Source organism: Hylobates moloch, unplaced genomic scaffold, assembly GCF_009828535.3.
Source record: "Hylobates moloch isolate HMO894 unplaced genomic scaffold, HMol_V3 SCAFFOLD_2, whole genome shotgun sequence".
NCBI classification, from domain to species: Eukaryota; Metazoa; Chordata; class Mammalia; order Primates; family Hylobatidae; genus Hylobates; species Hylobates moloch.
The window spans coordinates 38,136,553-38,163,382 of record NW_026652277.1 but is presented as its reverse complement, the minus strand read 5'-3'; the positions used below and the strand labels follow the sequence as shown (position 1 = coordinate 38,163,382).

Genomic DNA, 26,830 nt, shown 5'->3' with positions numbered 1-26,830 from the left:
GACTAAGGCATAGATAAAAAAGGCTAGCATTTAATTGTGATAGAATGGGCAATAAAATAGTCAACCTATTCTTGCTGAATTTCCGTTTTCCTGTCTATATATGAGTGTTCAACTATATTAAAGTCTGTCTTGAGGTATCCTAAGGTGGTGTTACAGCAGCCCAGTAGAGTACATTCTGAGTTTTCTGCCCATACTTGTTCTTTAACCAAAGAAGCTTTGCTTTTATTTGTTTTATATACTGAACCTTGAATTATATTCAAGTATGACTAACGAGTATAATACTAACATTGTTGGGGGATAAAAATGTGGGCTTTCTGGTTTTTCTTGTTGCTTTATTTTTTATTCTAGGTGAAACAATAAATCAGTTCCCTATTCTATTTTTCTGTAAAATGAACTGTCATGATCTCTTTTGTGTGTGTGTTTCGGGGAGGGGGGTTAGTAAAAAATTTAATCATAACTAAGTTATGTAAGTAGACGTTGATCTTAAATGTTTTTAATAAAACCATGTGTTGGATCACCTCTAAAAGTAGTTATGATAATTTTTTTTTGTCTAAAGCCTTTCAGTTATAGCAATGATAAATTTGAGTAGGTTTTTATGCTCATTATTTTTGGTAAACTAAGGAAAATATAGGATAAAGATTTTGATTAGCCTAGTAAGAAATTGCGATTAGTTTCACATCAACCAACTTACTGTTTTCTATCATGAAACCTGAAAAAATAAAAAATATTATTATGATTCTTTGATTTCTCAAGCGTTTTCTGAGAATTTTATCAAATTTCAGAAACTAGTTTTCTTAGTATCCAATTTTATTGAACATAGGCTACAGCAAGTGTCTAGGTTATAACAGATGTTTTTGGTGGCTCTGAGATGGAAAGTTCTAATTATATGAACCAGACCTTCTATATAGTGCTATTTTTACAAGGCTGCTCTATTGTCAAACATTTCTTCTATAGCTCTGTCTTCTTCTAGCCTAACTCATCAATATTCTAGCACATTTAACTGCTGGTCTCTTTAGAACTCACATAAGGCACAGATTCAACAAGAAGAGCAGTGAATCATGATGCATCTTATTTTCATTGGAACACTAAAGCATCAGCATATGCCAGTGTTTGCTTTGGGGTAGGTTTCCCTAGAAAACAGAAGATCAGTGAGATGCTAAATTGAAATTTTATGTGACAGACGGCTGAAAACAAGGCCATGGTTGAAAGCCAAACTCTTAGATGTTGTGCATGTCGAAACTGAAACAAAGATTATGATGCAAGTTCAATTTTCCTCAAATATGGATCTCAACATTGTGGTATGCAGCTCACCCACAGCCTTGGGTGTGGTCCATGAACGTAGCTGCTACTCTGTTCTGTAATTATTGTATTTTATTGCCATTATGACTGGGCCTTTGGGTTATAATCATTGATGCAAATGAAAAAGGAAGAAACATGTTGGATACACAGTAATATACATGTTTTTGGCATTGGCTATTTGTGTCATCTTAACTTTTTTTATTCATAGAACTTAATAGTTGGAAGCACTTGTAGAGAAAATTTTAATATGTTGGATTTCTTTATGGGGATTAGGAGCAAAGCTTCTCTGGCCAGCCCGTGACTGTTTCTTATCTACGTGGACTCCATTGCCAATCATTGTGATGGTTCAGAAGCATCCAAGGCCCACACTGTCCCCTAAACATTGCCTTTGGGGACAAATGCATGTAATTCTAGGTCATGGTGAGCCTAGGTGTTGTCCTTGTACCTAGGATTCAGTGAAGGGCCTGGGAGGAATTCAGAAAAGGAGTCATTGAGTTCACCTTGGTGATTCAACATATAACTGCTTTCTCTTTGATTGAACTTTACAGAAACTAATGTAGCTGCCACCAAGCCCTGGATTGTTGCTAATTGAGAAGACTGTTTAGAAGACAGGTGGACATTAGTTTCACTCTAGGAACTTAGGGGTGATTTTATATATTCTGGATAATTTGGACCTGAATTATTTCATTTCTCATTATTCCCATACTCTCCCATTATTATGGCAGCCAAGAACTGACATTTTCTGGAATAAGTCTGGTGAGGTGGCTTTCACAAAACAATATTGGGTTTAGTGTCCTAAGTACCTTATTATTATTACCTTATAAATACCTTGTTATTACTGTTCCCGTCTTACAGGCAAGGAAACTGAGAGAGGTTAAGTAACGTGCCCCAGGTTGAACAACTAGTAAATGGAGGTGCTAGGGTTAGAATCTGGGCATTTTAGCTCTGGAATACTGGACATTTTTGAGGCTGTGTTATACTTCTTATCAAATTAACCAGGCTAAGACTTGGATGTTTGTTTTGCTTTGTTTTGAGATGGAGTCTCGCCGTCACCCAGGCTGGAGTGCAGTGGCGCAATCTTGGCTCACTGCAAGCTCCACCTCCCGGGTTCACGCCATTCTCCTGCCTCAGCCTCCTGAGTAGCTGAGACTACAGGTGCCCGCCCCCACGCCCAGCTAATGTTCTGTATTTTTAGTAGAGACAGGGTTTATATCGTGTTAGCCAAGATGGTCTTGATCTCCTGACCTCATGATCCGCCTGCCTCGGCCTCCCAAAGTGCTGGGATTACAGGCTTAAGCTACCGCGCCCGGCCAACTTAGATGATTTTTTAAAAATGTACCTATGATTTGCTTGTCTTTGAAGTCAGTATTAGTGTCGGGTTTATTTGGCAGTCTGTTCTGAGTTCCTTCTACCTTGTTACAAATAGTATACTCCTGAGAAAAATCAAGTAATTAGCTAATATAGACAGATTTTCAGAATGAGGAATAACACTGCATGATACAGGCTGTGTGGTAGTGATATTATTCAAGTTCCCTTGAGCTTGAAGAGATCTTGTGGGCCAATTGATCCTTCCCTTCCTCAAGAATCCCTGATACAGTGATACAGCTTATTCCAGTTAGACGATGCTAATTAAGGGAAAGTTTTTTGAATTAAAAACTCACCATTGGTATTCAGCAAGAACATTTTAGAAAAGCAGCCAAAAGAGTTACAAAATAGTTCTGGGAGAAACGGATCATTATCTTGAGAGGAGTCACTAACTTTGATGCTAGAGTTATATACGTGCCTTTTCATTTATCATAGTTTTTTAAAGATCACAGCGTGGAACATGTGTTTTTTTCTATGCACTGGTTGTTATCCTTTGCAAGGTCTCAGATCTTTCTGTGACTCTAATAAAAGAGGAAATTAATGTGACAGGAATCTGCTATTCCCATTCTCTGGCAGGCTTTTAGGGGATCCTTGGAGCCAAAGTAAGGAAGACTCAGATTAGAGGATATGTTTTTCTCCCACCAAGGAATCTAATACTTTTCAGATTATTTATCTTAAAAGATAGGCATCAGTGTCTGGCTTCTTCACATTTTTAGTCATGGCCAAAGAGGGGAAATCTCTCTTGTCTAGTTCAGTTTTATAAGCACTTGCTACGGGATGTTATTGTTGGAACAACACATACAGTAATCCATGGTCAGCATTTCTATTCTTCTCAGTTATTTTGATTATGTCAGAAGCAAATTTGGTGGTGATGAGCTTTGCAGACATGTACTAGCCAGAGCTCTGCATTAATTGTTGTGTTGTTGGTAGATCTGCTTATTTTATGTCTTTGAGGATATTATTGCGTGCAGAATTTTTTAAAAGTTAAAATAGTTTAATAGTATTTTATGAATGGGCTTTTTCACTGCAATTCAGTGGACATTTATTTGTGACCCCTATTAGCCAGTCATCATGTTTATTATGTGGCCTATCAGGCCTCCAGACCTTTCTGAGATCTCCACCTTTGAGTCAAGGTTGGTGTTTATCAAACTGAGGCTTATATATTCAGTTTTTTTTGGGTCAAGACCAGCATCCTTTCCCCCCAGCTAGTTTTGTTTTGTAAATAAAAATAATATATTTTAATGGGTTCCACAGGAAAATATGTATGTTATTGCTTCATACTTGTATTAGGTAGATAATGATACAAAATGTATTTCTGATACCCACTGTGATAAAAGTGTGAAAACAGTTTTCTAGGTCAGTGCTATTTAATTTGTGGGTCCTGGACTGGTACCAGTCTGAACTGTTTGTTCCTGGTCTGCAGGGAGATAAGCACTGAAATTGAGAATAAGCATTTAGAAACTTTTGTAGCAATTTCACATTGCCACAGTTTTCAAGGTTTTTGCTTAGTGGATTTGTCCCATTGAACAAGTATAGTCCAGTTTGGGTGTTGAGCTTCCATGATGAGTAACATACGTTGTGCCTTGTGTATGTTTAGCAGCATTTTAGGTCATTTCCTAATCTATTAGACTCAAAAGAGTGGTGGAGAGAGGGTGCATTAATTCTCTTAGGAATTTAAGAAGCTTACCTTTTGGTGAATTAGACATAATGTGTTGCTAATTGGCTGTGGTTTCAGGTTTTTAAACTGTAACATAGAAAAGGTATTAGAAGAAGAAGAATATAATTTATGTTTTCTATGGTTCCCTTGTTAGAAAAAAAGATACTAATACTTTGTTAATACTGAAAAGCTTTGGGATTCTAATTTAGCTTAAATTTTCAACAAAATCCATTAAATTATCAATCAGTAATATAAACAAGTCTTCTATTATAAGCAAAATTCAGTTTTCTATAAACAAAAATAAAGATTATTAATAAACAGTTGAATGAGTTTCAGTTCTGTGATGGTATAAATGTGAGATAAATAACAAATAATAGAAGTTGTAAAAATAAATATTTGAAAATTTAGCTGGCTTTTAAATTCCTATTTTTAGATGTAGATATTATTATCACTTTGAATGCCTTGACTTAATTTAATAATATGAGATTTAGTGATAAGGATGTTGGACAAGATTCTACTTACTAATGAATGTGAAATTAAAGGCTCATCTTGAAGTTATTAAACAAGGATAGACTTGGCCTATCTATGGCTAAAGTAGCCACATTTGGTCACTAATTTTTAAATTCCTTGACTCTTATAAATACCTCCAGATTTTTAAAAATATCTAAACTCACCCAAAATTATTTTTTAAGTGTTACGTAGCTGGAAAAAGCTAAGTTGAGATTGTGAAGAATCCTCATTTCATGTGTTGCACACAAAAGATAGCAGACTGACTTTGTTTTCCCAATAAGGCTGTGTTGAATGCTGGAATACTTATCCCCTTAAATTTTATTGAAATACTTTAAAATACTCACTTTACAAAAAAGGTTTGCAATTTAACATGTTTAGCCTGGACAGGAATAGAAAAAGAGATGTGCCTCTGGTATTAGCATAGGACAGGGTGCATATAAAGGTGAACCTCAAATAGCATGTCTTATACTTTGAAAAGATGGAAGACAAATTAGATATTTTGTTTTCTATTTGTGTTTTGTTCATCACAATATATTTAAGATTTGGGGCAGTTTTTATTCCTTCCCTCTTCCTTTCTTTTAGTAAGTAGGCTTGTACAGATCATTTATTGCTTAACACTGAGATTTGGATTTAACCTTCTTCCAAAATGAAGTACTGCATTTAGCAATTTTTCTTTTTTTTTTCTTTTTTTCTTTTTTTTTTTTTTTTGTTTTGAGACAGAGTCTTACTCTGTCTCCCAGGCTGAAATGCAGTGGCACAATCTCGGCTTACTGCAGCCTCCACCTCCCAGGTTCAAGCGATTCTCCTGCCTCAGCCTCCTGGGTAGCTGGGACTACAGGCATGCACCACCACACCTGGCTAATTTTTGTATTTTTAATAGAGACAGGGTTTCACCATGTTGGCCAGGATGGTCTAGATCTCCTGACCTCATGATCTGCCCCCCTTGGCCTCCCAAAGTGCTGGGATTACAGGCATGAGCTATCGTGCCCGGCCTTAGAAATACTTTTCTATCTCACTCAGAATAAAAGACCAGTTCCTCATGATGGGTTCATGTACTTTATGTGTTTTGGCCCCCAGCCTTCTCTGCAGCTTTATCTCTCACCGCTTTCCCCAGCTTTTCCTGGAACCATTCTAGCCCCACTGGTACATTCCTGCCTCAGGACTTTGCATTTGCTATTTGGACTGCCAGGAATTCCGTACTTCAGGTTTCTGTTCAGAGTTCACCTTGTTAGAGAGGCCTTCTCTGACCCTTTTGTATAAAATAGTGTGTCCTTTCCTGTGTCTTGCTTTATTATGCTCCATGGCACTTACTACCATGTGAAATATTTTGCTTGTTAGTTTGCCTCTCAAATGGATGTAAGCACCTTCAAAGGAGGAATTTTGTCTTTTTTTTTTAGTCTGAGTCTTGCTCTGTCGCCCAGGCTGGAGTGCAGTAGGGCCATCTCGGCTCACTGCAACCTCTGCCTCCTGGGTTCAAGCGATTCTCCTGCCTCAGCCTCCCAGGTAGCTAAGACTGCAGGTCAGTGCCACCACGCCCAGCTAAATTTTTTGTATTTTTAGTAGAGACGGGGTTTTACCGTGTTAGCCAGGGTGGTCTTACCGTGTTAGCCAGGGTGGTCTTGATCTCCTGACCTCGTGATCTGCCCGCCTCAGCCTCCTAAAGTGCTGGGATTACAGGCGTGAGCCACCACGCCCAGCCCATCTGTTTTATTCATTACCATTGCCCCACCTCCTACAACAGAGCCTTCTGTATTATGGGTTTAATAAATATTTGTGGAACTAATTAATAAATTAATGAAACAACAAATTGTTTTAAGGAAAAGACACAGCACGAGTGTTGCCCTTGAACTTGAAGTGATGCTGGGTAAAATAATTATCAGTCGGGAATGATAAGTTGATTGGTTAAATAATTTCTGGTAATGTAGAAGGGCCATATTAATCCTTACAGGATTAACAGGTTGACAGGAGCTAGATTCTGACTATAACATAAGGGTGTTTGTTTGTATGTTTATAAAAATACAGGCTGATTCAAAAAGAGCTGAACACGATAAAACATGTATTATTCAGTGATTAGGTATATATGCAGTTATATGAATGTGTAGTCAAAACAAAATTAGAAGGAACCATTGTAGTTATTTCTGTATATCTTGCATGCTCAGTATGCAACCGCCTGTATCATGGGGCACACACATCAGTCCTGAAATCTAATTCATTCTGTTATTGGTAGCATGTCACCATCGATAGTTGTAATGGGGACCATGATGCCACTTCCTTTATTTTCTCAAGGTCCACAAGAAGATTATGTGATGTGGTATCTTGGGATCTGCATGACTACTAATGTCAGAAGCTGGTTACTATTTTAAATAGAACACCCAATTTAGCACCAGAGAAGGTATTCACTAAGGAACCTCCAACCCCATCCTGCTGAAAAATGAAATTATTAGAGATTTCCCGTTGCTATAGGGAAAAAATACTCCTCTTTTCTGGAAAAGTAAAGAACAATGGACTGAAACCTGTTCTTTGTTTTTGCATCTACTTACTGAGCTTTCACTGGGAATTTTGTGAAGAACTTAATCTCTTATTTATATGCATATTTTACAGTCTGTAAAGTGTTCACTCTATAGATAGGCAGATATATTATGTATCTGTATATATTGAATACACATAGACATATATGTATATATTATATGCAATGAGTAACTTCTGTGTTTACTTGAATTAAACCAAAAATGACATTCTATAAACATGTCATTGAAAATGAACAGCTGTTTGTTAATAGAAAGTAGTTATTCATTGTTTGGAGCCATTACTCTCTGAAATTCTTTACCAAAGTTATTTTCTAACTTTCTCTTTGATGTTCTTCCAGAAGGCAGCCAGAAGGTAGAATGTTAGGGCTGCATATAGGCTTCTGGATGACTTGGGTTCTAATCCGGCTTCTGCCACTTTCAAATTTAAGTTTTGGTCAATTAGCCTATTTGAGCTTCTGTTTCCTATATTTAAAATGAGAACATACTACTTTGTCAGGAAGAATAAATGAGATAATTTATAAGATGGGTCAAGTGAAATTATTGGCATTTGGTAGGTACTCATTAAGTGATATTTTCTTGCTTATCTCTAGGTTTTTTTGTTGTTATTGTTTTCTTTGAAACTGATCCTGTTAGTAATTTGATTCTAATAGTATATAATCAGAAATAGAATAATTTCCAGAACTCCAGAGTTCAGGTCATCTGCTTACTGGGAAGGTGCCATCTATCACTGCTTACTTTGTATCAAGCACTCCACCAGATATGTTACATACATTACCTCATTGCATCCTCAAAACAGTTCTGCAAGGAAGGTATTATGACCCTCATGTCAACAAAGAAACTATATGGTGCCTAGTGCAACCTTTATTCAGCTATTTGTTCTATTCCTCAAAGAATTCCTGTACCAACAAAGAGCTTCGTAAGAGAAGGCCTGAATATGAAAGGTGGGAACTGTCTCTTTAGGGCTCTAAGCTTTTCTTAAAAGGAAGAAAAAAATAAATAGGCAAACTTCAGATTATGAATTGTGCTTGCTTATACTACTCATCCTGTATATGACCCTCATTCAGCATCTGACCTTTATCAAAGTTTTCCTGAAGCAGTTAATTTTATATACATTGTTTAAAGCCTGTGAAAAAGAATTTTGAATATGGTTCTGTTATTGATGCTTATTCTCCTAATATGAATCTTAACTATATTTGGTGGGTTTTTGTTTGTTTGTTTATTTGTTTGTTTTATGAGACAGAGTCTCACTCTGTCGCCCAGGCTGGAGTGCAGTGGTGCGACCTCGGCTCACTGCAAGCTCCGCCTCCCAGTTCACGCCATTCTCCTGCCTCAGCCTCCCTAGTAGCTGGGACTACAGGCACCCACCACCACGCCCGGCTAATTTTTTGTATTTTTAGTAGAGACGGGGTTTCACCGTGTTAGCCAGGATGGTCTCGATCTCCTGACCTCGTGATCCGCCCGCCTTGGCCTCCCAACTATATTTGTTTTAAGGGCATTTTAGTAGTGTCACAAAAGAGCCAATAAAATGTAGACTCTTAATTTTTCACAGGCAGATTATTTGCTTTGCCGGTTTTATTACTTTTATATTAGTAATGAAGTACTATGTTGATAAAAATATATTTTTTATCTACCTGATTGAAGTTGGAAGAGAAAATCTATCAAGTAGAAGTAATTACTTACCGTTGGACCTTAGTAAGGTTTCAGAGAATGCAATTCTAGTACAGATTGCTTTTTTTTTCATTCCTAAAGGTAGTATAGTTCATGACTGTTAAAAAATATAGAGTTTTGGTAGAAAATAATGGGAAAGAAGGGAATTATACTTGTCAGTCTCTTCCCTTGCATAAAAATGCCGGGTGCATCCTTTTCACTTGTTCTTTTAGGATTTTTTTAAAAAATAATTACTGGTAGCTCCATTTATAGTATGTAAAAGCAGGGACGAAAAGAGGTTTTTAGAACATAAACTGAAGTGCTGACTAGCAGAGGTACAAATAGTGCTTAAAATGTTATTCTAGTCCAATAATATTAAATCTGACCCTTCACCAAACTTCAATATCAGTGCTGTGTGGTATGAATTTCATTTGAATGGTTGGTATAGAAGTTCAGATGGATCATCTAAACAGTTGTAAACAGTGTAAAAGTTTTGGGTAGAGGAGATAAGAAGAATTTAAAGGTAGTGTCCTGCAACCGCAGAAGGAATAATATGTTTCACTTTCATTTCTTATATCAGTATCTGAATATATTATAATTAGGGCTTTGCATTGTGCAGAATGATTACGAGGTTTAGAGACCAAAAAGAGGCATGGTCATGTAGAATTACTTACTAGAAAGTTTGGTATAATAAAAACCATAACATGATCTAAACTAGAGGCTGTCAAATGATGGCTTACAGGCCAAATCCTGCCCACCACTTGTTTTTACTAAAGTTTTGTTGGAACACAACCATGGTCACTTATTTAGGTTTTGTCTGTGTCTTTCTACAGTGACAGAGCTGAATAGTTGAGATCATTTGACACACAAAGACTAACATATTTACCGTCTGGCCCTGTATAATAAAATTGCCATTTCTTAACAGTGGGACATATAAAATAGATTGTTTATAGAAAACCCTTTATTGAAATGGTATTTTCACTGTAATGAAATTTTTTCCATAGTAATAATGAATTACTCTTAAATTTGAAATTTCTTTCATTCTTGAATACATCTAAAATTATGCAATCTCTTCATTCTTTCTGATATAAAAATTTTATAAATACTACTTAGAAAAATGGATTTTTTTCTTTAAAAGATTCTGAAGTTATTTTTGAGTGTGGGCATGAGTCACAATGGGCAAATAATTTTTTTTCCCTCATAAAACTGTTACTATGGAAATAAATGTAGAATTACAGCAATAAATTTTCTCCCTCTGAAATCAAATAGAATATTGTGAAATTTTGCACATAATTTGAAAAGTTTTAAGAAAGATGTATGCAAATAAATTATAGGATATGTAAAACACTTATTCTTAAAAATATGTCATATACTAATATTTTAAAATAAACGTACCTAAGGAGGTACAAGTTAAGTGTTGTATCTTTGTTGGAATACTTTAGAAGATTGAGGCTTTGACCAAATGAATTTACATGGAATATCACCAGATCATGAAGTCAATTTGGGGTGTGCCCACAATAAATTTTGTTTTGGACTTCTTTTTTTCGGCACATTGAGTGAAATGACATCTTTGTTGATTCTTATTCTTCCATGACACGGTTCTATATAATTTTGGATTGTGGTTACCTTTAGAGATGAGCTGTACCCACATGGAATAAGTGCCCTTCCCACAAAACGGCCCCCTTCATGGTGAGGAGTTAGAAGAGAGGGTGATCCTGGAAAGCCATTTTGCTTGGGTTGACACTGATTTTAGAAATTCAAACAATTTGTGCTGAAGAGCAAAGTCTTTGGAGAACATTTGGGATGATAACTGGTCTCCCACTCCAAGCTGGATGGATGACTTGATAAAGTCATTTTACCCCTCCATTTGTTTGTTCGTTTTTTTGTTTGTTTGTTTGTTTGTTTAGACAGAGTCTTGCTGAAGTGCAGTGGCACAGTCTCGGCTCAGTGCAACCTCTGCCTTCCAGGTTCAAGCAGTTCTCCTGCCTCAGCCTCCTAAGTAGCTGAGACTACAGGCACACGCTGCCAGGTCCAGCTAATTTTTGTATGTTTAGTAGAGATAGGGTTTCACCATGTTGGCCAGGCTGGTCTCAAACTCCTGACCTCAGGTGATCCACCCACCTCAGCCTCCCAAAGTGCTGGATTGATTACAGGCACCTGTCCAGTTTTACCCCTTTGCATTTGAGTTTCTCATCTGTAAAATGAGAGAATGACACCTAAATCATGAGATTATTATAAATGAAAAATATATGGATATGTGGTTGAGTGCCTGGCACATAGAATAAATTTAAGGTAGCTGTAGTCTTTGTTTCCACTTATGCTACTTAAATTTAAATCTGCTTGAATTGCTTGCTACTTGACAAAATGCTTTCTTTCTTAGTGATTTTTAGATATTTAAGTATTAATCATTTGAACTTTAAAATAACAAATTGGGGTGGTATCACTCACACTCTGCCCTAATACCCTCTTATTTTCTTCCTTTCTTCCATCCATTAGTTCTCTGGCTTGACTTTTATCTGGTTGATGAAAATTTCTTCTCAAACCCTAATAAACTTTCATGGCCACCTGAAAAGGATTATTGCAACAAAAGCACTCACCCTACTTACAGAATTATTATAATTATAATTTTTAGAGAAGTATTATAATTAGATATATTATAATTAGATATGCTTAGAGAAGTATTATAATTACCAAATGGTAACTGCCTGTTCTGGATATATATCAGAGCCACACTCAAATTTAAAATCAAGCACAGGCACAGAGGGCCACTGGTATTCACATGGGCTAAAGCAATTCTGCTACTTTTGTCTTTTTTCCTTCTTTCTTTGACTCTTCAAAAAGCCTGACCAGCTTTGGGTTATTTCTTTCTCTCTGTAGGAAAAAAAGATGTATGTATTAGTTCCTATAGTAAGATAGAGAAGATGCAAAGAGGGAGAAAAGGAGTGAGTGTGTGAGTGAGTGCATGTGTATGTGAAGAGTACAGTCTTTTATAAGCCACAAACTGTTATAATATGCTGATATATAACTATTTTGTACTTTTGTTTATAGTAAATAGAATCTTTACATATTTAGAAAAACCTAATACATTGCCATAGTGATTTAAATGTTTAAAGTTTGAGTATTTGGGACAGTAGACTAGCTGAATGTGCAATAAAGTGTGAAGAAACTGTTTAGAAAGACATCTTTCTGCACTCTTGAGTGCTCACTTTTTTCCTTCTAGAGTTGCTTTGTTATTACAGATTGACAACTTTGCAATTAAAGTGATTAATGATGTACCCTAGTGTTTATGGGTCCCAAGGTCAGTGGATCCAAAGACGGCCATGCTGTGGGAAACTTAGACAAGAGCTCATCTCATAGAAGATGAACCAAACACCCTCCTTTTTTTCTGTATGATTGTTTATGAGTGAAGTATATTAGATGCTTGAGAGAGTCACCAAGACATAATGAGTAATCTGCATAATCTTTATCATTCTAGTTCTATTGTCTAGTTCCTCGTTCTTAAACACTAATGTGAACATTTGGAACCTTATTAACTAAAAAACATGTTATTTTATAAAGCAGTTTTAGGAAACTACATTAATTAGTTAAAAATATACCTTAAGTATAACACTGCATTGAGTATTCAAAAGATGCAGTTTAGCTTGATTCATTTGCATCTAATTCTTGATAAGACTGCTGTTTATTTATGGCATAAGTTTTCCTGTACGTTATTCTAACCGGTACATCACAATTTTAGTTTTTAATATAGTCAGTTATCACTTAAAACTCCTTTCAACTGTTCCGGTAGAGGTTCTGAAACTGGTTATAATGCATCAGGGATTTTTATTTTGGATACTACTTTTACAAAAGTCAATCAACTTCAAATAGATTGTTCTAGCCACATTGATGGCTTTGTTCTTTCAATTTCATGAACTGAGGATACTACTGGGCTGAGGCACTGGTATATCACCGTCACGGCTTACTCTTGAACAGTGGCTTCACACCAAGGAGAGTGAACAATAAGAAAATCGTTGAGCCCATAGCACAAAGCCATTGCCAAGATCTCTCTCTGCTGGTTTGAAACTCACACTACACAAAAGTGACTTGTGATGATCACTGTAGTTCAAAGGGCATCTGTTATCCCATTGTATGTTTGCCAGGATTTGAAGAGAAAATGTAGGAAGAATTTTTTTCATAATTATACCTCAATTTTTTAAACATCCTTTAAGAATTATTGTTTTTATGTAATCTATGACATTGTTAAAGTAAAAGATGTTCAATATTTGTCGAAAGAAAAGGAAGACAATTACAACCATTCTAATTTTGAGAAATAGGTTTCCTTATTCACTGGAATCCACTGTTCTTTACTTGACCTTGTTTCCTTTGCTCATTATAATAACCCTACAAGCTAAAAGAGAAGTTGTCTATTAAATAGTACACATAGAAGGTTGTGCAACTGCACAGAGTGTAATCTGTATTGCAGTAACTGAACATTAACATCCGTTGCTACCTCTCATTAGGTTAGCCAATTCTCAGTGCTTGCCATAGCTAACCAAATTAACTGTTTTTGGAAAATTCAGTTGCTGCTAAAAATGTTGATCAGAGTTCATTATTAGATTATACTCATAGAGACTGAATATCCTGTGCTAGTGTCTTCTGTTTGTGATCTGTTTTCTTTAAAGTAAAACAAGCTCATGGTTTATAGTTTAAAATGATCATCACTTAGTATTTACCTGCTATGCTTACATTTCTTGAATTCTGTGCTTGATGTGTTATCCTCCAGCTAGTGTGATATGAGTGGAATCAAATTGCTACTGGCATATTAAACATAACATATACCTTAACACTAAGTAAATAGGCTTTAAAACATCAGAGGCTTTCCCAGTCATTTAGTTCCTGTCCATGAATACAACCAGTATATTGTTATATTTAACAATGGTGGGCCTCAGCTCCATCTTAAGCAATTTACCTACACTTCTTTTGAAGTTTCTTTGAAAAATTAGGATAACCATAGCTTTTACTTGGGTATGGTTAAGATTATATGAGATAATTGCTCCAAACCAATTATTGTTACTGTTGAGCCCATGCTAACCAAAGGCACAATAATAACATAGTACAAAAAGCATACATTTAAAATAAAAATTAATTTGAATTTGGAAATAGTCAAGTTATATACATGGATTTTTGTCTTTTTCTTCACTCTGTCTTTTCCACACTTATTACTGATGACCTGTTACATTCCAGACACTGTGCTGATACAGACACTGATGGGACATGGTCATTGCCTTCACTGAAATTATGGTCTAGTAGAAGGACCTACAGTTTACTTTTAGCAAATTAAATGTATTAACTTGCATAGACACTTAAGAATAGGAATACAGAATAAATATTCATTCATTGACCCAAGTCAACTAGAATGTATTCAGCATCTTCACAGAGACCCAATATCCTGTGGATATTGTTCATGGATGTTAGGAGAAGAGATAGATACTGTTGAAGAGTCAGATTAGATGGTTGAGGAGCCACTCAAAGATCAGAATGTCATGTTTATTATACTTTACCCTTTTAGGTGGAGGGTAGCCTTAACGATTAAACATGAGTGTACTCACAAACAGGATTGATGTTTGTCATTCCTCAGTTGAATTTGTAGAGAACCAGATACTGCTATTGAATACTTAGTGTGTAAAATGTTGAATCTTGCAGCATTTGACTTACATGAATGAATTAGAAGATTGCGAATAGTAAAAACTATGAATTATGAAACTATAAATTCCAGTGATTCAGTATATTAAGGCTTATAATAGTAAAAATTCCATTAAGAAGTCTGCAAGTTTATAAAAATTCATTATTTTTTTTCTTTTTCTTTCTTTTTTTTCCTCAGAGCATCTGCTACACCCAAGCCTGAGCCAGTTCCTGTTCAAAAGGTGTGTTTTTAAGCTAGTATCCAGAGTATCATTTGATTGTCCTTGCTGAGCTACTGTAACTCCCATTTCTGTCTCAGACCATACTGACATTCATTTAATTTATAGTCTCAGTACAATTTTCCTTGTAGTTCTTTTCCTTCAGAGATGAGTAGGAAAATGGAGATCAGCACATAGCATCTGTAATTATACATGTTATAAAACATTATTTCCAAAGCCATATGTTACAATAACTTATGTCAGGTTTCTTACATTTCTATTCACTTTTGATGTGCCCATCTTTATCCAAATCCTTATATTTTCTAAAGAGAATAAATAAGTGGTTACTGAAAATTAATACCACAATAAGTCTTTAATAAGATTTTATTAATAAGTGCATAATTACATTTCAGAGTATTCTTAGGTTATTGGCAAGTATCCCTTTTCTTGCATATATGTCTTCAAAATAATTTCAAATCATTATTCACATGTATCTGTTTTATGCTTTTGGGGGCTTTCTCCCTAATTTTATCTGTGCCCATTTATTGAACTACTCATTATACACATTGAGCATCCCTAATTAGAAAATCCAAAATGCTCCAAAATCCCAAACTTTCTGAACATTGACATGCTCACATGACCATTGGAGCATTTCAGATTTTGGATACTTGGAATGCTCCTGCATTCTACAAAGATTCAAAAATCTGAGAATATCTGAAATCTGAATGCTTCTGGTCCCAAGCTGTCTAAATAAGGGATACTCAACCTGTATTGATTCGTGTGGGCACTAAGCTACTTATTTTTCTCAATTAGTTTTCTTCTTCCTATAAGATGAATTGAGGCTGCACGCGGTGGCTCACGCCTGTAATCCCATCTCTTTGGGAGGCCGAGGCAGGCGGATCACCTGAGGTCAGGAGTTGGAGACCAGCCTGGCCAACATGGTGAAACTCCATCTCTATTGAAAATACAAAAATTAGCTGGGCATGGTGTCACGCACCTGTAGTCCCAGCTAGCCAGGAGGCTGAGGTGGGAGAATCACTTGAACCCAGGAGGTGGAGGTTACAGTGAGCTGAGATCACACCACTGCACTCCAGCCTCGGTGACAGAGCAAGACTCCTGTCTCCAAAAAAAAAAAAAAAAAAAAAAAAAAAAGAGATGAATTGAGATTACCTTTTTTCTTAAAATTAAACAGTAGAACCACCATTGTATGATTTTTCAAAAATTTGATTTTTTCTTTTGATATGGTAGGGTGGAATAGGGATTTATTCTTGATCTGAAGTCTAATGCTCTACCTCTGAGCTATCCCCCTCCTGGGATTCATTCTTGAATGTTGTAGAAGCTTAGTCTGATTTTGTTTAACTTTAAATATGCTTTGGAGTAAGGATTGGCAAATAAAAATTCTGGTAATTTTAGGAGGAATTGACCTTTCTTACTAGTTGTTTTTTCTTTGGCTGCTGGTGATGGTGAAATATCGAAGATTTTTTTTTCTTCATGTAACTATTAAATATTTATTTTGGAAAAGGAAAAGAATTTTATTCTATCTCTGAATCATATCTTAAAACGTTCAGAGAGAGAAATGGAGGTGGATTACAGGAAAGAAAGGATTTTGTTTTATTTGCTTGCTTTTTAAATTTTTTTTTCAGATTCTTTAAGATTATTAATTAGAGTTTGCACATTCCTGAGTTAGGTGAAAATTATCTTATTCCCTGTGTTTTGTTTTGTTTTTTAAACTCAAAGTGTTAGAAATGTGTTGCTCCTTCTGCGTGAAACAAATGATTCCACTCTGGAGAGAAATGAAACATGTTTGAAAAATGGGACTATGGGCTTTGAAATATGGAAAGATGGGCTTTGGATATTTTAACATAAAAAACACCTCAGTTAGCAATGTTTTGTTTATTGTAGGGTATTTAAACATTTTTCCTTTGGAATATACCTAGGTTGACACTGATGAGGGGCTTTAGGCTTTCTGATAGTTTTCCTGCTGTATTTCTGAAATATTTTGAAACTACTTTCATTTTAATTTTTAAAAATTATACCTACTGTGTGCATCTGTGTTACGCATGTTGGGACTAGTTAGCATGCATGTTATGCTTTATCAGCCCATTGTTTTTATCTGGAAACATGATGTTTGAGCTGCTAACTTGATTGTGTTTGTCTTTTAAAAATCAGCTCTGTGTTCTTTTCAGTGAAATATATTTTGCATGTGTTTGGTGTGGTTTTGTGTATGTTTATTTTTGTTTTACATAGGGAGAACCTAAAGAAGTAGTTAAACCTGTGCCCATTACATCTCCTGCTGTGTCCAAAGTCACTTCCACAAACAACATGGCCTACAATAAGGCACCACGGCCTTTTGGTTCTGTGTCTTCACCAAAAGTCACATCCATCCCATCACCATCGTCTGCCTTCACCCCAGCCCATGCGACCACTTCATCACATGCTTCCCCTTCACCCGTGGCTGCCGTCACTCCTCCCCCGTTTGCTGCATCTGGACTGCATGCTAATGCCAATCTTAGTGCTGACCAGTCTCCATCTGCACTGAGCGCTGGTAAAACTGCAGTTAATGTCCCACGGCAGCCCACAGTCACCAGCGTGTGTTCCGAGACTTCTCAGGAGCTAGCAGAGGGACAGAGAAGAGGATCCCAGGGTGACAGTAAACAGCAAAATGGGTAGGTGGCTAAGGGTGCTTTCTGCTCTTACTAAAACTCTTCTTTCAGGTAATTTCCAGGAAATAATCTACATTCCCCTCCCCCAAAACCAACTTTCTTTGAAGGAAGGGAGATGAAGTATTATTTGCCTTATTAACATATGGCCTTTATATACATAGGGTACTTTCTGCAAAGGAATTATCACTTATTCAAAAGCTACTTGTGCATTTTGACATGTTCTGAACCATGTAATATCTCTGTAACTCATTTTTTGCAAGTCCCGACACAGCATTGAGCAGCTGGCACTTATAATGCAAGGCAAATCTTGAATCTTTCTTCCTCAATTTTTTCATCCTTTTAAATAGGCCACCAAAAGTTCAAGCAGTGGTTACAGTTGTTGTCACCTTACACAGCTCATCGTAAGGAGAGGGGAAATCATGAATTTGTAAGTGGTTTTTTTTTCTAGGAAGTAATCTTAGGAAAACCAGTCCACTTTTGACTCATGTCTATATATGAAGCATTAGCTTAGAGCAGAGTGCTAACAACATTGTTTTCAGATTAAGTTAGAATTTATTCTTTAAAAGCAGACAGTAATGAAACAACAAGGCATGCTTAGAAAGCGTTAGAAGCAAATTATAAAATGCTTTCATTGTAAAGGTTTTCTAAAATGAGTAAATTTAAGCCATTGGACACTAAACATACAATGTTAGCAGAACATTTTGAAAATCTGTTTCTTATCGTTTTTCCCTTTTGGGGGTATGTTTTTATTAAAAAAATTGGTTGAAGTTATTAACTTATTTGAACTACACATAGTTATAAGATCGCACATCTATTTTTCAGCAACCTTCAATTATTCGTTTATTTTTTTAACACTTTTGGTTCAAGTATAATGTTATCAGTTAGGAATTTATGTTGAGGAGCAAGGATTTAAGTTGGCCATGAGAGGTTATGTACAGTATCTTTTTTAAAAATAATTATTTTCTATAATATAATCCTACTTGCAAAGAAAAAACTAAAGAAAAGAGAGAGAATAATGATGGTCATTCTATTCCTTTTGGAATTCAGGGATGATACTTTAAGGCAGTCATTTATGTAAAATCATTTTGATCAGATTTATTGTGACAAAAATGTACCTTAAAAGGAAGACAAAGGGAAATAGTCTACAGGCCTGATGATTTTTACCAATGCCAGTTCCCAGGAAAATATAATTAAAATACTTGTGTGGATAGGTCCATTCTCTGACATAATCCCTTCCGAATGTTAATTCCTATAATGAAGAGGCTGTGCTTTCTGTAGCACTGCTGCCGTGGCAACTTTGGGGCTTTGAAAGAGAAGGTGGCAAAAGTCCAGGCTGCTGCTGAGGGAGAGAGAGCAGGAGCTCTAGAAGAACAGCTCCTGGGCTGTACATACTGTCTTGAGGTTGTGGGTGGCTTTCTAAAGTTCTGATATGTATGTATTGAGGAAAACTAGTATCCTTCAAAAAAGAATGTTATTTTTTCTTTCATGTGAGAAAGAGAAACAGTATGGAGTGTTCAGGAGTGTTTGGTCGTAATCTTTTTTTTTTTCTTTAGTATGTTTATTTTAAGACAATAGATCTTCAAGTAATCAAAGTAGATATCTTGCAAAGAAAGATGCTGTTTGTCAAATGCAAGCCACACAGAAGACTAAAACAGAAGTTTACTATGTTTATTAAATTCCAAGTTCAGTAGAAAAACATCCATTGAAGGAAGTGTCTTAACTAAAGTCTTTTCTACTAACGCTTCTAATCTCATAAAAATCTCTTTAAAAACTCTTCTTAATGGAAAGTTGTAGAGGTAAAAGCAAACAGGTTATGGAAAAGTACTGCATTTAAAACATCTGAAAAAACCAAGCTTAAGTTTTGAGTTTTATAAGCACAGCTTTGGTGATAAAACTTGAAATGATTTAAAGCTTATTATTTTTAAACTGAAACTAGGCAGTATTATAGAGCCTTTATGATGGCTTCTTAATCAATTGGCAGTGTTTATGAAGCACATGCCTGCTGTCCAGCACTGTGCAAAATTCAGGAGAAAAGAGATTACTACATATTTTGCATCATTTTCAGGCAAGTTACTGCTTTGCATTTGCAAACTGAGTATATTTAAGAATAGCTTGATTTCAAATGTCTAGATGTTAGGACAATAGAAACTTGATTACTCTGAAAATAAAGTGTGTTGTCTGTGAAACTGAGACAACATTGGTAGTGCCCTTTCGTTCACAATATTTAGATTGTAGAAATAAAAATAAATTACACACTTTACTAGTCAGTGATGTGTCATTTTGAAGAGTAGGTGTTTTGTGCCATTAATGGATGCATTTTTTGCATAAGTTGTCAAACTTTTTCTGGAATCAGTGTCAAACTTGTTACTATTATATTTCCCAGATTTTTATAATGTTGCAAAATACCTACAACAAAACTCTTTTAAAAAGTTGAGAGTTGTTACTTTGTATTTATATTAGTTATTTTTTAATTTAAAAAATAGTACATACCAATGACCAAAAATTTAAGAGTTCAGAAGAATGTAAAGTTAAATGCTTAGGTTGTCTTTTTCCTCAAAGCACCAGGAGGACTATTAGCTTTTAGTTTTTAAGCTAGTTTGATAGCTATTCCACACAAATTTATATAGCATTGATAAACAGACATAAACAGATGCTTATTAATGAAGCATCATTACTAAGAAATAATTCGCTGTTCATCCTAATAGCATGAAATCTGTGCATAGCATTGATATTTTCAGAATATTTTAAATTAATAGTATGTAAGCATTCCTGTTCCTTCTTATGAGTAAGGATTAAGGCATGTTAAGAAACTTTAAATCTTTCTTCTGTATGTACAAATTATTGGTCATAGCTGGCTGTTTTCTTTACTACTCTCCTTACTCTACTAAGAGCAAAATGGGACTTTATATTTCAAACTGGAAGGATTGCTGTTTTGCATCAAGTAGTTTAAGTGATTTACCTTTTCCCTTTCCATATATCCTTGCATTATAATGTGCCACTGCTTTCAAGAGGTAAGTCTTTTAGTATCTTATAATAATTTTAGTTTTGTTGGACTGAAATTTCTTCCAACAGCTCCTGTGTGGTATTTTGAAGAACCTGGCCTTGGAAGATTAAAAAAAAAATGATGTGGTAGTAATATTTTAAAATACTTTTCTCTTTGCAGAAAACACAAGTGACAAAGTTAGTATCCACATTACTGGAGAGGAAATATGGTGATTTATATATGAGTAAACAGCATGAATGCTTGATTTTTGCAAAATTAAGTTAAATTTTGCAAAAGAGCTGTAATTTAGAATAACCACATTTAGTATTTTCAGTAAGCTTGGTTTGCATTGCTATGTTGTGGTGAATTGCTTTATAGTAATAAATAGTAGTGTTTAACGTAAGTCATAAAATGTATGTGGGTTTTGCTATGTATTGGTTTAAAAGAAGCAGTGCTTGGGAAAATATAATTTATATCAGTCAAGACTGGTAGAACACGAAGATAGAAGAGAAAGCATAAACATTTATATCACTAGTGAATAACATGTAAAACTGAGTTGATGTCCAAATCAGTGTCAAAAGCCGATGGTAAAGTCTCTTAAGAACCTTTATGATTTTTCTAGAGAGTTTAATTCAATGTTGCTGGCAGATTCAGACCTCTATATGTACAGTTGTGTGTCAGTGGATAATAGAAAGTCCACACATCTTTGAAATTCATTAAGAGAGATAAATACCAACTGATTAAATGTCACCATTGGTGTAGATGTTGGGAATCACTGTGGTATAACTTTCAAACCTCACTTTTGTGTTCCATTGGTATTGACACTACACTGGCTCATGATTACTAGCTTTAAAAACAGGTAAAAATCACATTAGATAAGAACTTAAAATAATTTTAGTAATTAATTTATGGTTATTCTGAATGTGTACTAAAAGTTTTTTAGCATCACACCAGAAAGTAGAATTGGAAATTCGAAGTATCTATCTTGGGACACATCCAAGAGAATTAACTACTGAATTATCAGAGCAACTTCATTCCGATGTAGCTGTGGCCTCCCTAATTGAACAGTTTTATGTTTTATATATATAGGAATATTGCATACCAGTATAAACATCCCCAAACCCTGTTTTATTTTTTGTCCATTGAAAGTTAAATTTTTCTGGACGAAGACTTAGGCTAGTTACTAGATTCCAGTGTAAAAATGTTAAACTTATAAAGGGAGAGAATGGTGTTTGGAAAAATAAACATTTAGGTTAGATAGAATTTTTTTTTTAATACAAGATTAAGATTCATTAATCTGTTAGGTATTACTATGCATTGTTCTAGGTGTTTCTAAATGCATTATGTGATTTGAGTCTTTAAACTCTGATGCCAAGAGATTACATACCCTTCTCAAGTCACACATCTTGTAAGTAATACAGCTAAGATTTGAGCCTAGGTCTTTTGAAGCCAAATTTTGATGTGCTTTTCCCTATATCATCTGCTTGTGACTTGGGCTTATTTCTATGGCTTTGGCTTAGTATTTATTCTTAATGATTATAGAATTGAATTGAAGCTATATGAATCAATTGATGTGCATATATTACAATTAGGTTAGATATTCCCTTTTTTATTTTGAGCAGTTGGCGAATCTATTCCAACAATAAACCTGTATTTGTGTAGTTTTCAAAGTGTCTTCAAATATGCTAAACATAAACCCTTAGAGGAAGTCTGAAAGATAGAGAAATTGTCACTGATTTCACTGTTGAGGAAAATGAGGCTTCTGTAGATTGCAGTTTGCCCAGGGCATGGGGGAAAGTGGGCAGCACAGCCAGTATGAGAAACCAGATCACCTGGCTATCATGTTAGCACATTTACCACTGCTGTGTGTGATGGACTATTCCATTTGGGCACATTTTCTAAAATATGTAAAAATATTTGTTTGGCATACTCAAATTGTCACCTTTCGGTTGAAATCAGTCAACCCTCACTTGCTGCCCCTCCACCACACCATTGAACATTTGCCCCCACTTAACTTCATATTAATATAAAACATTTTTCCTAAACTTTAAAATGTTTAAATATACATCTAAAACTCCACTCTGTTCAGGATGAGGTTATTTTGCAAAACTATTTCACTGCTACTTAAAATAACAAGGCAGAAGAGAGAATGCTGTGCATTGTGGCTACAGAAGAGTAAATACAAGCAAACTACTGAGATCAACTGAATCCTGCATCTCACCCTCACTCAGTGCAACTCAGCCCTCTGTTGAGTTTATGAAACTGATTTTGACATGTGGAAATATAGCAGCACTGACCAGTCTTAGCATTAAAACTGGTAGGCAGTTTTTCTTAGTATGTTTATAATGAATTGTTACTTACTCTGACTAAACATCATTGCAGAATTGAATAATGCTACAGTGTGTTCTTTGGCAAACTATACAGTTTATACTTTAGTCTTTTCTATCCCTACCGTAATATGAATGTGTTGTTAATGATTCTGCACTTAATAGGCTATGTGAATGAATTATGTTTTGAGGTTCTCCCACTTCAGGTGTCACTAACTTAGTTCCTTTACCATGTCTTATCAGACACGCCTTCTGGGCAATAATTATGTCACTGATAATACAGAACTATGGAATTCCCACAAATCACTTCTGAAGTTACTGGAACTTGCTTGTGAATGAGGGTGGTATTAATGAGGGACAGGAGAAGTAAGAAAATTGAGTGGTAGCTCATTATTTATGATCCACTGTGTTTCCTACATTTTTCATCATAGTTGCTACTAAGAAACAAGAAAAATTTCAAATGACATATTATTCTTTTATAACATATGATTCAGGATAATTCATGTGAGAAATTGTACTTGCTATTAATATATACTTCTATTATGTGAGACTGAAAGATTTTTCTCTTATTCTCTTCTGATTTTAAAAGTAATTCTAAAATGATCTGTTTCTACATTTTACATCTGATTGCTTTCTGTCCTTTGTTAAGAACATAGTAAGAATTTGGATTCATGTTTAAATGATTTTTATAAAACCTTGTGCATTTAAAAAATAGTGGATCTTTCAGTCACTTGATACTTGAATTAGCATTAATACATAAAATAGTTTTCAGTGTTTTGTGGGATGGGGGAACAAAACTGTTGTCTTGATTATAACAGTGTAGTAGAATTTTTACTAACATTTGTTCATTTTTTTGTCTGTGTTTACATGATTATTTTGAAGCATGATGTTTGTGTAACATCTTCACTGAAAATAATTGTTTTGAATTTTATTTCATTTTCTTTTCTTTTTCTTCTTTTTTCCCCTCTTTGTCTGTTGTTCATCTTCCGGGGAACATCAATGTCTTCTCTACTCTATCACATCTTTTTTTGTGTGTATTATTCTTCCCTCAGTAACCCTGGCACTGTGTAAGTACTTAACCAATGATTCACTTTGTAATTGTCTCTGTAACTTTCCTTCTTGCTTTCAATTTAATACTACCAGCAAATTTTGTTAGGATTTTCTCATTATAAGAATTTTCAAAAATGTTAAGGAGCATAAGAAGCATTTTTTTTTTATGCTAGAGAATTTTGTGTGCATCAGAGGTATGTTTAGAACACCCACACTTCTGTAATGAAAAACTTAGTAAGTTAACCTTCATTGAGATATAGATGAGTATAATGGACAAGTATACCAGAGTTAGAACTGTAGTTTGGGCTTTCCTTTAGCTTATTATTGTTATTATTATTTTAATGTCTGTATTTTGAAATCAATTACTTGCTCCTGAGAGTAAAGTTTACATTATATCCCAAATGCATTTTTTAAAATAAAATTCTTGAAATTTTTCTTTTCTTTCATCACACTCTGGAGTTTCAGAACCAGAAAGCACTAAATGTTTAGAAACTTTATATCATTTGACATAAGACCTTAAGGTGTGGTAAACAACACGAAGAATCTAAGGGGTAGTGTACTTTTTACAAGTGTGTCATAGCTAAAAATGCTACTTAGGTAGTGTCATTCTATTATTCGTGATATCTTAGCTTGACACCATTGTTTTGTTTTTAGGACCAAACCTTTTATAGAGGATAAAATAATCTTTTTTTTATTATTATACTTTAGGTTTTAGGGTACATGTGCACAATGTGCAGGTTTGTTACATATGTACCCATGTGCCATGTTGGTGTGCTGCACCCATTAACTCGTCATTTAGCATTAGGTATATCTCCTAATGCTGTCCCTCCCCCCTCCCCCCACCCCACAACAGCCCCTGGAGTGTGATGTTCCCCTTACACTTGAAATTAGCATCATTTAAGAGCAAACTACACTCAATACTTGTAGAGAAATTTAACACTGTAATAAGTTTAGTAGCTCAATATAAAATTTTTCAAGGACTTGCATAAGATAAAGAGTTGTCTGTTTTATGGCTGCCAAAGGCACTGTGTTTATGAAGAAATCTATGCTTATTTCTTAATTTTAAGACATTTTGTTCATTTTTAAAAGAACTAGGTTTTGTTCAATATTAGTGGAAGGTCTTTTAGATATTTTACTTGTGGAATCATGATATTACCATATTACCATAAGTTATAATATTTTTTATCATTTTTTGCATAAATGTTACTGATTTGTTATTTTGTATATGCAGATTATTCATAGTCTTAGAACATGTATTACAGTTGATTTTCTAGTAATCATAAAAGAACACATTATGATGATCATTACCTCATGTTATGTACTGCAGAAAGCACTTTACATACATTATCTATCTTATTTGTTCTTAAATAACCCTTTAAGATACAAGTCTTATTTCTCAAATGAGGAAATTGAGCTTAGAGAAATGACTTGCATAAAGCACACACTGAATCTGATTTTAAAGCCAGTGTTACTAACTGTAATTCTATCCTGTTCTTCACTGGGGAAAACCTTTTCCAGTGTGCTGAGACAATTTTGGTTATGTAACTATTAAAATGATGACAGTCGTGTGGCCTGCGGGTAGCACTATGATTTTCTCACAGTGAGTTGAACCTGGCAGGTGTTGCCACTCACATCTGACCACATTTATAACACTTTCTGTACTCAGATCTTGTGCCAGTAGTCTGCTTGTCCAGATTCATGTTCCTTTTTCTCTTTTGAAATTAAACTCATAGCCTCCAAAAATTTGCATTTGTCCTATTTTGAGGGGGAAGAAGTGGAGACTATTCATGATGCTCAATATATCATACAGTGTTAAAATATACATTGCAAATTCCTTTGTATTTATGCCCTTTTAAAATAAAAATGAATGTTCTTAGCAAACTCAAAGTTCCTGAACTCTGTAGTTTACACATCCTCAGAACAACACTACCTTGTATGTGATATTCAAGAGACTGACTTTCTAAGGAGTCTTAGAGCCAAGCTTTAAATTCTGATCTTTTAATATATATTTCAGTAGTTGCTAATATGCCATACCTCTTCTTCACTATGCTGATCCCACCCACAGCTTTCTTTAGGAGAAGGAATACCTGTACATATGAATGAGAAAACTGTAGAAAATAATAGTTTGGACCCTTTTCAAAATTGTATTCTGAATTGCTAGTTTAGCCTCTACTAACCCATACTTGGTTCCTGGGCCTAGTGAAGATTTAATCATTTAATTTCGTGAAAGCCAATACATTCTAGCAGCATATTGATATTAATGGTCGTTGTGAATATAGTCCGCATCTGTGTTTCGTATGGCATACAATGAACAATACAAATAATTTCAAGAAGTTTGATTTTGACTACTATGGACTTTCATTTTCTAGTTATTTTCTTTTTTTCTTATCATTTTCCTTTCCTTTTTCTTCATGTTGGAAATCTTTCTTCTGCTGCCTTCCTCTGTCAATTAAAAGGAAAATCCCACCTAAACGGTAATCTTTCTGTTGAATACATTCTAATAGCATTATTTTATATTAACATTATAAGTGCAGTTTTTTACTTATAATTTAAAAGTTTTTTTTTTTGTTGTTTTGTTTTTTTTGTGAAACAGAGTCTCGCTCTGTTGCCCAGGCTGGAGTGCAGTGGCACGATCTTGGCTCACTGCAACCTCCACCTCCCAGGTTCAAGCGATTCTCCTGCCTCAGCCTCCCCAGTAGCTGGGACTACAGGCACGTGCCACCACGCCCAGCTAATTTTTTGTATTTTTAGCAGAGACGGGGTTTCACTGTGTTAGCCAGGATAGTCTCGATCTCCTGACCTCATGATCCGCCCGCCTTGGCCTCCCAAAGTGCTGGGATTACAGGCGTGAGCCACCGTGCCCGGCCTATTTTAGACAGATCTTTTAAAAAATTGAGACCAAATATACTTGTAAAGCAAACT

At 35.1% G+C, this 26,830-nt stretch overlaps 1 protein-coding gene across 14 annotated transcripts in view; it reads left to right on the top strand.

Annotated features, from left to right (window-relative positions):
* The window catches only part of PDLIM5 (PDZ and LIM domain 5), a 221,016-nt gene that overhangs the window by 109,574 nt on the left and 84,612 nt on the right, over nt 1-26,830 (top strand). For 8 of the 14 annotated variants that reach the window (XM_058432851.1, XM_032137621.2, XM_058432866.1 and 5 more), the window contains 3 exons: nt 14,867-14,909; nt 17,133-17,551; nt 26,365-26,382. In XM_058432851.1, coding sequence (XP_058288834.1) covers nt 14,867-14,909; nt 17,133-17,551; nt 26,365-26,382 — 480 coding nt within the window. The remainder of the gene's footprint in view (nt 1-14,866; nt 14,910-17,132; nt 17,552-26,364; nt 26,383-26,830) is intronic. The other 6 variants (XM_032137535.2, XM_032137748.2, XM_032138215.2 and 3 more) reach the window with 3 other exon arrangements.